Here is a 14,008-nt window from a genome sequence, read left to right on the forward strand (position 1 = left end):
GGTATACCTGTATGTTATATGTATGGCTCATCATTACCTTACAGGTGTGTTAGTGTATTGTCCTCTTAGGTATACCTGTATGTTATATGTATGGCTCATCATTACCTTACAGGTGTGTTACTGTATTGTCCTCTTAGGTATACCTGTATGTTATATGTATGACTCATCATTACCTTACAGGTATGTTACTGTATTGTCCTCTTAGGTATACCTGTATGTTATATGTATGGCTCATCATTACCCAACAGTAATGTGTTAATGTATGGCCATCTTGGGTGTACCTTTATAGAAAATGTATGACTCATTAATTCTTTGCAGGTGTGTTACTATATGGACCACCAGGAACAGGGAAGACACTTCTTGCCAAAGCTGTCGCCACAGAATGTTCACTCAACTTTCTCAGGTCAGTACCACACAGAGTTTCACTGATTCAGAGACTAGCTCACAACAAATATAGTTCATGTCCGCCAAGTCTGTAGAGCAGTTAATGAAAATATTGAGAAAGGATGAGGTTATTTCTTAATGCCGTATGAAGTAATATTGAGTCCAAAAAAGTACTTTTATAAATTACATTACTATATTTAAACAACTGCAGAAACAAAACAAGAAATCATTACCAGTGTAGTTGCTTTATTCAGAGAAATCTTACTTAACCCGTTAATTAATTTCATATGATGAATGTATGAGAATGTGTTTTGTTTCAGTGTTAAAGGCCCAGAACTGATCAACATGTATGTCGGGCAGAGTGAACAAAATGTCAGGGAAGGTAAAGAAAAACCTATCTAGCATATCTAAGTTTACAGCTTATTTCATTTAATGTACATATACCAAAAAGGAATCATTTTGAAAAGGTCGTTTTGTTTGTGAAGGATTCAGGGCTGATTTTAAAATTGAGATATATTTGATGAACTATTAGAGGTGCCATGTTTAATTGCTGTGTCCTATTGTTGGCAGTGTTTCATCGTGCCAGGAGTGCCACACCCTGTGTTATATTCTTTGATGAGCTGGACTCTCTTGCCCCTAACCGGGGAAAGAGTGGTGATTCTGGAGGAGTCATGGATAGGTGAGCATATCTTAGATGAAATTGCTGCTTGTAATGGCACTGGAGCCTGATTAGTCCGGAGACATTGGTTTCCAATAAGAATACATTCATGATAAGACTTTTTACTGAATGATGAAACAGATCTTTAATGTCCTGAATATTAGGGGCTGAAAAGAAGTAAGTTGGCATATGGATCATCAGGGTTTCACTCAGTGTATTCTGTGGAAAGATTGTCAGAAACAATGGACTCTGTGTGCTCCACCAATTACATTGGAGTTATTCTACTTTCAGGGTTGTTTCTCAGATGTTGGCAGAGTTGGATGGCCTTCATAAGTCATGTGATGTGTTTGTGATTGGAGCGACGAACAGGCCAGACTTATTAGATCCCGCCCTACTTCGACCTGGCAGGTAGGCATGGCATGCTGTACTGGACAATAGTTCCAGGTACAGTATGAGTGATTGGGATCTGGAATATGTGATATTATGAATCCCAAACTGTACTGTTGACAGGATTGGTATCTACTGAATCAGGAATAATAAATTGATCGTATGAACTGACCTTCTATCAGTATATATATATATATATATATATGGTGGTGTTTATACAGGCTCTGGTCAATCTGACAAAAAGTATTGTAATTTGTGTGTTATGGCACTAGATCTGTGACCAGAAACAGAAGTATTGTAATTTGTGTTATCAAAGCTTTGTGACCTGATATATGGTGGATATTCTTGGTGTTTTGTTGAGTAATTACAGTTACCATGAGTGGGATGAATATTTTAGTGTGTAGCACAAGTAAAAAGTATGAAAAATATTAACCCTTTCACCACTGTAGACCATAATGGACTGGTCCAGATCAATGTTTGGTAGAGTCTACTGAAGTTACTTAGGGGTGAAAGGGTTAAACCCATGAGTAAAGTATAACACATCAAGACACCAAGAATATTCTATTTATTATGTTTCCCTTATAAAGACATGGCTTTCTGTGAATAGATTGTCCTTCCCCAACCAAAAGCGTGGAGAGTGAGATAATGATGTATTATAATGTCATAATCAGGAAACGTCAGGGCTATTGTGACATCACTATTGACCATGCTGTTGTTTATTACTTTCCACACTATCTGCTATCTAATTGGTCAGTTTAGTGTGAAAATAACAAAGTGTTATTTGCCATAGAAGAAAAAAACCAATATTATTTTCAGTGTATTACAACCAGTATTTGTACGGCCTGAGCTTTGTGTCCTGATAAAGAAGTACTTAAGTATTATTTGCTTTGTTTTTTGTCTCCAGGTTTGATAAATTGCTGTACCTCGGTGTCAGTGATGACAACGACTCTAAGCTCCGGATAATCAAGGCCCTCACCAGGAAGTAAGTACTTCACAGTGGCCATGTTACACAATTGAAAGATGATATTACTCTGGTATATGAATGTTACAAGAAATTGGTTATGTTTAGGTGATCAATACATCTAAACGTTTGTAAGTCCAAGATTTCAAAGCTTGAATGATGTAAATGATTTATGCACTAACATCAATACTAGTTAATATTATTTCATATAAATATGGTCACCAAAGGATTATGATTTGTTGAACCCTTTTTGCACTGTAGACCATAATGGACTTATCCAAATCAATGCATGGTTGAGTTTATTCAAGTTACCTAGGGGTGGAAAAGTTAATAGATAAAAAGATGAGAAAAAAAATTCTCCAGTTTTCAGTATAGCTACCTGTTCTTTAAAGAATTGCTCACTAGAATACCTGGGCAAATTGGTGGTAACATTTTAAAAATGGAACATTAAAACTTTCTACATTTCAGTACAAAAGGGCACACATTTTTCCCCGTTATATTCTGTTACCAGTACTTGCAACTGTTTAAGGCTACACAAAACAGCTCTAAAACCATGTCTCATTCTGAATTTCATATTTTTTCAGATTTAAGCTTGCAGATGACTGTGATTTGTCTGCAGTGGTAGCTGAATGTCCCAAAAATTTGACTGGTGCTGACTTTTATGCCTTGTGCTCTGATGCCATGCTTAACGCCATTAAAAGACGGATACAGGCACTAGAAACAGGTGAGTCACAACAGATACAGGTGCTAGAAACGGGTGAGACACAACGAATACACGCACTAGAAACAGGTGAGTCACAACGGATACAAGCACTAGAAATAGGTGAGTCACAACGGATACAGGCGCTAGAAAGAGGTGAGTCACAACGGATACAGGCGCTAGAAAGAGGTGAGTCACAATAGATACAGGCGCTAGAAACAGGTGAGTCACAGGACACAGGCGCTAGAAACAGGTGAGTCACAGGACACTGGCGCTAGAAACAGGTGAGTCACAACGGATACAGGCGCTAGAAAGAGGTGAGTCACAATGGATACAGGCGCTAGAAACAGGTGAGTCACAACGGATACAGGCATTAGAAACAGGTGAGTCACGGACACAGGTGCTAGAAACAGGTGAGTCACAGGACACAGGCGCTAGAAACAGGTGAGTCACAACGGATACAGGCGCTAGAAACAGGTGAGTCACAGGACACTGGCGCTAGAAACAGGTGAGTCACAACGGATACGGGCGCTAGAAACAGGTGAGTCACAATGGATACAGGCGCTAGAAACAGGTGAGTCACAACGGATACAGGCATTAGAAACAGGTGAGTCACGGACACAGGTGCTAGAAACAGGTGAGTCACAGGACACAGGCGCTAGAAACAGGTGAGTCACAACGGATACAGGCGCTAGAAACAGGTGAGTCACAGGACACTGGCGCTAGAAACAGGTGAGTCACAATGGATACGGTTGCTAGAAAGAGGTGAGTCACAATGGATACAGGCGCTAGAAACAGGTGAGCCACAACGGATACAGGCATTAGAAACAGGTGAGTCACGGACACAGGGGCTAGAAACAGGTGAGTCACAGGACACAGGCGTTAGAAACAGGGGAGTCACAATGGATACAGGCACTAGAAACAGGTGAGTCACAACGGATACAGGCACTAGAAACAGGTGAGTCACAACGGATACAGGCGCTAGAAAGAGGTGAGTCACAATGGATACAGGCGCTAGAAACAGGTGAGTCACAGGACACAGGCGCTAGAAACAGGTGAGTCACAATGGATACAGGCGCTAGAAACAGGAGAGTCCCAACGGATACAGGCATTAGAAACAGGTGAGTCACGGACACAGGGGCTAGAAACAGGTGAGTCACAGGACACAGGCGTTAGAAACAGGTGAGTCACAATGGATACAGGCACTAGAAACAGGTGAGTCACAACGGATACAGGCGCTAGAAAGAGGTGAGTCACAATGGATACAGGCGCTAGAACCAGGTGAGTCACAACGGATACAGGCATTAGAAACAGGTGAGTCACGGACACAGGGGCTAGAAACAGGTGAGTCACAGGACACAGGCGTTAGAAACAGGGGAGTCACAATGGATACAGGCACTAGAAACAGGTGAGTCACAGGACACAGGCACTAGAAACAGGGGAGTCACAGGACACAGGCACTAGAAACAGGTGAGCCACAACGGATACAAGCACTAGAAATAGGTGAGTCACAACGGATACAGGCGCTAGAAACAGGTGAGTCACAACGGATACAGGAATTAGAAACAGGTGAGTCACGGACACAGGTGCTAGAAACAGGTGAGTCACAGGACACAGGCGCTAGAAACAGGTGAGGCACAGGACACAGGCACTAGAAACAGGTGAGTCACAACGGATACAAGCACTAGAAATAGGTGAGTCACAACGGATACAGGCGCTAGAAACAGGTGAGTCACGGACAGAGGTGCTAGAAACAGGTGAGGCACAGGACACAGGCGTTAGAAACAGGTGAGTCACAATGGATACAGGCACTAGAAACAGGAGAGTCACAACGGATACAGGCGCTAGAAACAGGAGAGTCACAGGACACAGGCACTAGAAACAGGTGAGTTACAACGGATACAAGCACTAGAAATAGGTGAGTCACAACGGATACAGGCTCTAGAAACAGGTGAGTCACAGGACACAGGCGTTAGAAACAGGGGAGTCACAATGGATACAGGCGCTAGAAACAGGGGAGTCACAGGACACAGGCGCTAGAAACAGGGGAGTCACAGGACACAGGCGCTAGAAACAGGTGAGTCACAGGACACAGGCGCTAGAAACAGGTGAGTCACAATGGATACAGGCGCTAGAAACAGGTGAGTCACAGGACACAGGCGCTAGAAACAGGTGAGTCACAGGACCAGGGTAATACTACACAGGTAAAACTTCTTGATGTCAAATGGACGAGAATTTGACCTGAAATTGACATCAAGAAATTTTGCCTGTGTAAGCAAACAGTTTTAGGCTAAATGTAACTGTTGTCTGCATAGATATATTTATGCAAACTTTTATAGTGCTTTTTTCTGACATTCTGCTACCACTAGCCCTCCACCACTGGGTCACCGGTTCGAGACCAACGTGGAGCAGTCGCCAGACACTGACCATAGGTCGCTGGGTTTTTTCCGGGAACTCCGGCTTTCTTCCACCACCAAAACCTGGCACGTCCTTAAATGACTATAGCTGTTAATGGAACGTAAAACACAAACAAACCGAAAGTGTCTTTCTCTTTATTGTCTTGACTTAGATATTAATGCGCTGATATATGTATATATATGTAAGAAGTGTAAGAAGTACTGTATATTTATGTACTCAATGTGCATTTTTGTGTATTAAGGTGAAACAAAAGACCAGCAAAATGTGAAGGTGTCAGAACAAGATTTCCTGGATGCTCTTTCAACTCTAACGCCTTCTCTGTCAGAACAGGAACTAGACCACTACAGACAGTTACAACAGGAGTTTAACAGGCAGTGAAGACAAATCTTGTATGATGTGATGGATACTGTTAGAGCTAGCTCACTACCACTACATGTATTTATAGGCAGTGAGGTCAAATCTTGTACGAGTTGATGGATACTATTAGAGCTAGCTCACTATACATGTATTTATAGGCAGTGAGGTCTAATCTTGTATGATGTGATGGATACTGTTAGAGCTAGCTCACTACCACTAGGCAGTGAGGTCAAATCTTGTACGAGTTGATGGATACTATCAGAGCTAGCTCACTATACATGTATTTATAGGCAGTGAGGTCTAATCTTGTATAATGTGATGGATACTGTTAGAGCTAGGTCACTACCACTACATGTATTTATAGGCAGTGAGGTCAAATCTTGTACGATGTGATGGATACTATTAGAGCTAGGTCACTACCACTAGGCAGTGAGGTCAAATCTTGTACGATGTGATGGATACTATTAGAGCTAGCCCACTATACATGTATTTACAGGCAGTGAGGACTGAGGAAGCATATAATATACATGTTATGTACAGTAGAGATATACTGATTCCAACTATACTGCTAGTTACATCAGCAGATCAACAGACAGCAAGAAGGAATCATTTCCTTATTTTACAGTGATAATGGGTGAAGTGTACAGTTGGAACTCACTGGTATTACTGACCATTATAGAAGATAAACTGAGGATGCTCTCTCACTTCTGTAATGATATCCAACAGTCTGTGAGAATTACAGAAGGTGTAGTTTGTTACAGAGAGTTACAGAAGGTGTAGTTTGTTACAGAGAGTTACAGGCCTAGAGTCAGTTTTATTTTCAGTAGAAATGGATATACTGCTGACTTTTTCAATAGGAAAACAAACTCGTAGATATCCAGATAATATGAAATCCTTATGTACTTTAGATTTTTTTACTAGTGATGGTTTTATTTTTCCGTCGTAATTTTAAATAACCCTGTGAGTTACAGTTACTTAAAAGTGTAAATGGTGTAGTCCAGAATTTTCACTCTGCAACCAACGCAGCATCAATTGTGCACTATATAGTAGTGTTCTGTCAAATGGACTATGACTATCAGCTAATAATAAAGAGGAAACATGGATTTTTTCTATAACATGTCAATAAAGGTAGGTTTTTATCTAAAAAATAAAAAAATGTATTAATCAATGTCAGCAAGTTCTATGGAACGTGTTATCTCAAAATATTTACCATCGTATGGCATTGTCACTATATAATCCTACCAAATTCAGTTTGCATTCATATAGGCTATGAATGTCATGGACTGATTGTTGACGTCTTCATTATTATGACGTCATTGTTGTTACGTTGGATACCACTGACCCTCCCTGGGCGATGGTTGTTCTATTCATTGAACAAGCATACACCATACATACATTTTTTTTTTTGCTTATAAATAATATTTAAAATGTAAAAGTAACGATTATATATGAGAATCAACTTCATGTTTGACAAAAGAAGACTGAAGTACATTACAGTACTCTGATGCTATACCAAAAAAACAACAATGGGTTTTATAAACTTTCCAATCTGAAATTATGTTTAAAAAAATTCAGCTGAGGAAGATAGCTGTTATTTGCTTAATTTGTTATTTAAAACTCTGTTTATAAATGCTTTGTACACATACCAGTAAAGATATATAAGGTAGAGAGGGACTTCCTGTAATTACATATTGTACATGGTGTATTTTTGTCTCAGCTTATCGGACTCGGACCAGTTAAAACAAATTGTGTCGTTAATTTGTAAAGTAATGATGGATGAATGATGGATTTTCTGTCGCCTTTCTCTGTTTGCTTGTGATTTGATTATGTGCCAACAATTATAATATAATGCTAAAATTATAAAGTAAATCAGTCAGCTTTTTTCAACCTTTTTCATTGTTACATGTAGTGGGGCAAAACTTGTGACAGTGAAAATAATCATGATCATGATGTCAACGTCCAATAAAAAGCTGTATGTATGATTTGAATGTTGACTGCTTCTGTTTTGTTACTGACGGGTATTCAATCATGCGTTGTTAATTATTAATTATTTTGTACAATTGTTAATGTATATTCAAATTATATTTATTCCAGATTCCAATAATTTTTGTTATTAAAGTAACTTAATATATTTTGTGTATTACTTTTAAAAGTACCTCGCCCCAGTTTCATAAAATAACATTTACCACCTGGTTTTTAAATTACCTGGGAAAAACAACCAGTGAAGAAGAGAATTTTTGTGAGGCTGGAGCCAGATACTACTGTGAAATCACTAATTTTTGAAGAGGGGGGTTGGAAAACCACAAAATTTGGGCCCCACAAAAATACCTGATTTCACAGTGTATATTACTGTTTATGAGAATAAAAACAATTGTCAATTGTTGTAAATGTTGATCGTTCTTTTAACTGACATTTAATGTCACACATATATATACAAATAACTGGTACAACATGTATCATGTAAACATTGTTATGTAATACTAATTTTTATATTGCATTGTTGTGACATACTTTGTACTGTGATCTTGATTGATGTAAAACTTGTATGTGAAAACTTATTTTATGCTCAAATATTTTGTTAGTTTTAAATCATATATAGTGAACCTCAACAACCTGACACTTCATGTGTAAATCTGGTAGTTTTTGTTACAGGCCTGTTTTTTTATCATGAAAATGTTTTGAACACTTTTGATTTCTTTAAATCTTAAATCTGAGAATTCTCACTGAATTTGCATTGTTTGAGATTTTCCTCTATGTTGAGATTTAACATGCAACTAGGGTTAAGTTCTGGTGAATCAAAGACCACCACATGATGCCTTTTTTTTCAGCATAACAGAAAGTGTTTGGAAGGATTGCAGACAAAAAGTATAAAATAACTGTTCTACCATAACTACTGACAAAAGTGATCCAGGGCAATCTTTGTTAGTTGATGAAAACCGAGTAAAATTTCAATCACAACATGCCAGGGGACAAGTTTTGTGTATTAATTAGATCTAGGGGTAATTGTAGAATAATAGAATCTCTCACCCCCTTGTGGGTGAGATAGGAGAATCTTTCCCCGAGGGTTGAGATTCCCCTATCTCACCCTCAAGGGGATGAATGATTCTTTTTCTCTTCCCCTGTTCACCCATTGTGTATCATATACACAATGTAATGTTAACGTTACAGGCTAAATTCAGGGTTGATGTGACGTTGATGGATTGTTGCCGTGACGTCATTGTATTGTTGACGTGACGTCATACCATTGTTATGAATAGGGGAATCCCCCCGTCTCAACCCTAGGGTGAGACAAGGAAATCTCACACCAGTAAAAGTACAGATACACCTGTCCAGGGTAAGAGAAAACATGGAAAATTAAGGTTACCCTTCCCAAATTTGTAGATGAATCTTGATCTAATCAACTCCTTCAAATCTAACCTCAACAAATACTAGTATCTTTTTCATACTTAGTTCTCTCCAGACTACATCAGAGGCATACGGTTGACAACATGTCTGAGCAGAATGCGTATCAAACAGCTACCTGCTAATAAATGGTGTCAACACAGAGGTTAGTAGTTTTGTTTACTAGATGTGAATCTAAACATACATATCAACAAACATCACCTCTAAAACGAGTGTGTTTCGTTCTCCTGGGGACAAAAACATGGTGAATGTTACTATAAATAGAATTGTGTATGTCGTCGCTTAGCAAATTCATTTCTTTCCTGATTGTCATGCAGCTTAAAAAACATGTTCATAAAGATTACCTCGTTTTGACCTCTCTAAGGTCTCTGTTAGGTATAAAAAGAGTATTTGACCTCATTGATCCTTAATTGCTGTATACACATATCTAATCACTTCCATTTAAGAATATGAGTGTTGTCTGCAATACCTTGTTTTGTTATACAACACAGCAGTTGTGTTCCTTTGTAAGTGTGCTGTCTAAAAGGGACACGCGCCACACATTGGTTTTAGGTATCGCATGTCCCTATGGCATGCCAAATGTTTAAAAGGGATAATAAATATGAGTTTCCTTTAGGCATCTCTATATGAAGTCAAAGAATTGTTTAAGCTGCATCACCCAATCAACTCTGAATGTTTTTATTGACCTGGGTCCTTGGAAGTGTTGGGAATCATATCACTACATGTACTATGAAATACATGTATGAATATCACTGTGAATATTTCACTAGGGCTCAACCTGCTAGCCTACAACAACTTGACACAGAATTTCCATCTTGTATACTTGTTAAGAATAATGAAATTTGAAACTGTATCTATAGAGATCCAGAATAATCACTTACAGACAGGAAACAAAAAAATGCATAACATTTTGAGATGTTTCTCAAGAATTGGATTTTCTTTATGCAAATTAGACTTGAAGAACTGAACCTTGTGTTGGGTTGGGTAACACTGTAAGGTAGCCCTGTAATTGTGTCAGGTTGAAGAGGTAACACTGTAAGGTAGCCCTGTAATTGTGTCGGGTTGAAGAGGTAACATTGTGAGATATTCTTTGTGTGCCATAATAAATACCCTACATGTCATGCTGTGTAATACAGACAGGAGTATTGTGCCTTTGGTGTAAAATAAAATCAAACAATGAACACATATTTTTGTTTATTTACATCTTTTGTTATCTAAAATAAAACACAAGTGACATGCATGCATCCATGTTGAATTCTCATACTTCGTGCTTTCAGTTGTTTCTTAAAATTACATGTATTATGATGTATTGACTCTCATGGAGATATGTCTATCTGCCCACCAGGAATTCAAAATCAATCATCAGTTTTTCTCTAGGTCTCTTAGATATTTCAGAACACCATTATGCTATTGTACAAGTAAATTAAAGTAATAAATGTGTAACATTGTATTTAAAACTTACATATGATACTTTATTTGCTACCATGGATTGAGGTTTCTTGAGACCTAGAGGTATTGTTAAAATCTTTGCAGGAATTATATAATATTGTGCATATAAAAACCGATTTTATTATTTGAATTTCAAGTGTTTATCAAGTCTATTGAAAAGCTTTTGTTAAATTTTACAACGTTTTGAAATGTAAGCCTGAGCCATTTTCTCGGAGTTGACAGTTGAATGCAAAAAATAGTAATGTATTTGACTAAACTAAATGCCAATTCAATCATTCTAGAAGTGCCACTACAAACACTGAACACTGTTTTTCATTGCTCACCACAGAAATCTTTGCCTGTCCATTGGCAGATAAAGGACTTGGTCAGAAGTCAAATCAAGTGTTTTAGCTATGGTGTCAAAAACACAGAGGTCTTTGTGACGTAGTTTTGCTGCAGGAATTTGTGGCAGATACACTAAGGCCTTTACATTCTTCAGGTCAACCATATCCACCACATCACGTTTAAAAATGTCACATGTTCTGTTATCTTGAATTTCAACAATATGACCATCAAGATCTGCAACCCACATCAGGTCAAAGTTATCATATGGCTTGAAAAAGTTCTGCAAACAACACACTATCATTTCACTCTTGATTCTGCAAAGATTCATTGAAGAATTACTCATTTTTACAAAAATCTGTATTGCCAAACTTTCATCTTCCTCAGGATCTTTAGTGAATGTTTTAAGGTATTCTTCATTCCTTTTGCCAAACCTGTCATCCACAAAAGCAAAATTTTCATGTACTTTCCTTTGTTGATTTCTGTGGTTAGGAGACGGACGATACAATTCCATATCATCATAACCGCTGTTGGAACTCCTTTTTATTTCGAGGAGGCAGATTCTGTCCAGCTTGTTTTCTAGGTAGTTGACATACCATGCTTGTAAATCAAGCCAGCAAAGTAAAGATCTGTCTGAGATTGGACCTCGAGGATATTTATCACCCAGAGCCTCATACACAGGGATAAACTTTGAATATTTCCAAATTTTGTTGGGCTTTATTTTCCTCGAAATTGTCTTTGTGCAAGATAAAGATGAATGAGGACTGATTTCCAACGAGTCAATACTTTTTGTTCGATTCATTTTGTCATTCATTGGACTTACATGTACAACAGCTTGGTGGCAACAACTATTGTTTTTATCTTCGTTTGACAAAATGAAAATTTTGTTTGAATGGATTTCTCCAGATGCTAAAAATACACCATGAAACGTACGAGTCTTCAATAAATCTACAGTGTCTTGATTATCTTGACAGGTGAGAAGCATGTGATTTGTCCTCTTCGTGAAGTAAAAGCTATGAGACTTGTCAAAACGTTCTTTGACGGACACCACAGATTGACTATAATAACGTGAATACACCGATTTAGCAGTTCTTTTCTGTTGTTTTTCTGAACTTCTTTTACTAAAAATGATTACTCTTGACTTGAATGCTTTACAAAGTTTCTTTGGTACTTTCTTTAACTTATCTTCAAAGTTGGGCATCTTCCCTGAGGTTTATATTGGCCCCTCCCATTGATTCCCCGCATACGTTCAAATGTCGGTCAGTTGTAGCACGTGTGTTTGTTTACAGATGGCGCTGTATGTGTGACGTCATGCTAGATTTTGCGTGTCCCAGACGCTTGTGTGCAGCAACATTTAAAGCAATGAAATTTAAGCGTGTGTTTGAGATCGAAACTGACAAGCATGGCCTCTGATACATCAGCAGCTGGAAGTATTCCTGACAATCTTTCTACTCAGCACATTATCAAGGAAGGGGATCAGGTTATACTAAAGAAAGGGAAGAACATTAAAGTTTTTCAGATAAAGAAGCGCAGGTAAATGTTACACCGCTTGTAAACAGTGTTTCTAAATCGTTGATATGCTCAGGAAGTCCTCAAAATGAAAGTAGACATATAGCAGGTTGGGGAAAACCACCAACTTGCGTATAATACGCTAACTCGCCTATTATAGTCCAGTTGGAGTATGGATTTGTTACTAAAAATAACCAAAATCGCTTTAACTGTAACTTTTGCAATTTATTATTAAAAATCGCATTAATTTACGACAAGGTAAATAATATTTTGTTTAAAAATGTTTACTGAGAGTGTTGGCTACTTAGGCTACATTCGCCTATCCATGGTTCTCAGTAATGTTTTGCATAGGTGGTTAAAGGAGGGCCTGGGGGTCTCCCCCAGAACATTTTGAAATTGTAGATGACTGTAGGTGGCATGTGAGCACTTTAGAGTGTTGTAATTAACTATTTCTACCTGAAATTTGTGTGAAGTTTTCCATAAAAAGTTTTTTCGAAACAATTGAAAAATATTCCTCTTTTGCTCTATCTGTTAATGTTTCAAATTCAATGATACTTGAAAACAAATCCATGCATTACAACCATCCAGATGTCAGAGGTGTTTCAGAATTTTAGAGCCCAAATCACCTGTATTTCTGTTCTGAGCAACAAAGAAATTGTTTATTTTGATTTTTTCTTTGCTCTCGTTTTGTATCAATTAGACATTTGTCGGCAGTGTTGCCTTGGTATAATTCAAATGCATTGGTGATCTTGCCAGGCGCGTAACAAACTATGTAGCAATAAAGCACGGGCTTACACATCATTTTTTGACAAATAAAAAAATATAAACGCAACATAGACTATATGATATAAAATATTAAAAAGCAATGACAGATGTTTTGTATCTGCTATAAAGACCGCCAACTAAAATGCTTCGTTGCATTCAAAGTCTCTAACAAATGTAGAACTGAGGGTAGCATATTCATTCGGCATGGTAATCGCGCCAGTGAAACTCTAGTCTAGCTAATTATCGGTGTACCCAAACACTAACTCTAGTTTTCCCTGTGAAATAAAGTGTTTCTAAGGTTTTTTTTACCGCTTTAATACATATGAAGGGAACAATATGGTTGGTAGCCTTGCTTCAATCATTTGACATGGTAACCGTGTCAGTGCAACTCTAGCTATGCAAATTATTGGTATACACATAGTACTCACTAGCCCCCCGCCCCCCGTGAAATAAACTGTTTCTATGATTTTTATCCCCTTTATTAATACAAAATACATATGGAATGGTCATAAACCATGGCTTTATATCTTACACATTGACCAGTATATCGGTTCTTATGTACATAATGTTAAACTATTCCTAGTGCTAGCTTGTGATACTAGTCTCATATCCCTGCGCAACCGGAGTCACAGTCGCGAGGAGAAACGTCACACTCTTACAACAACTATCCCAAAATCCACATGATTTTAGATTTTTC

General features: G+C 38.0%; 2 protein-coding genes across 2 annotated transcripts in view; both read left to right on the forward strand.

Moving 5' to 3' along the window:
- Window positions 1–8,946, forward strand: part of LOC110466371 (peroxisome assembly factor 2-like) — a 22,051-nt gene extending 13,105 nt beyond the window's left edge. The window contains exons 14-20 of the mRNA XM_021522818.1: window positions 319–403; window positions 705–766; window positions 955–1,063; window positions 1,334–1,450; window positions 2,334–2,411; window positions 2,975–3,114; window positions 5,750–8,946. Coding sequence (XP_021378493.1) covers window positions 319–403; window positions 705–766; window positions 955–1,063; window positions 1,334–1,450; window positions 2,334–2,411; window positions 2,975–3,114; window positions 5,750–5,886 — 728 coding nt within the window. The 3' untranslated portion in view covers window positions 5,887–8,946. The remainder of the gene's footprint in view (window positions 1–318; window positions 404–704; window positions 767–954; window positions 1,064–1,333; window positions 1,451–2,333; window positions 2,412–2,974; window positions 3,115–5,749) is intronic.
- Window positions 8,947–12,365: 3,419 nt separating this feature from the next.
- Window positions 12,366–14,008, forward strand: part of LOC110466346 (tRNA (adenine(58)-N(1))-methyltransferase non-catalytic subunit TRM6-like) — an 18,271-nt gene continuing 16,628 nt past the window's right edge. The window contains exon 1 of the mRNA XM_021522788.1: window positions 12,366–12,570. Coding sequence (XP_021378463.1) covers window positions 12,440–12,570 — 131 coding nt within the window. The 5' untranslated portion in view covers window positions 12,366–12,439. The remainder of the gene's footprint in view (window positions 12,571–14,008) is intronic.

The sequence above is a fragment of the Mizuhopecten yessoensis genome, unplaced genomic scaffold (assembly GCF_002113885.1).
Source record: "Mizuhopecten yessoensis strain PY_sf001 unplaced genomic scaffold, ASM211388v2 scaffold11131, whole genome shotgun sequence".
Classification (NCBI taxonomy): Eukaryota; Metazoa; Mollusca; class Bivalvia; order Pectinida; family Pectinidae; genus Mizuhopecten; species Mizuhopecten yessoensis.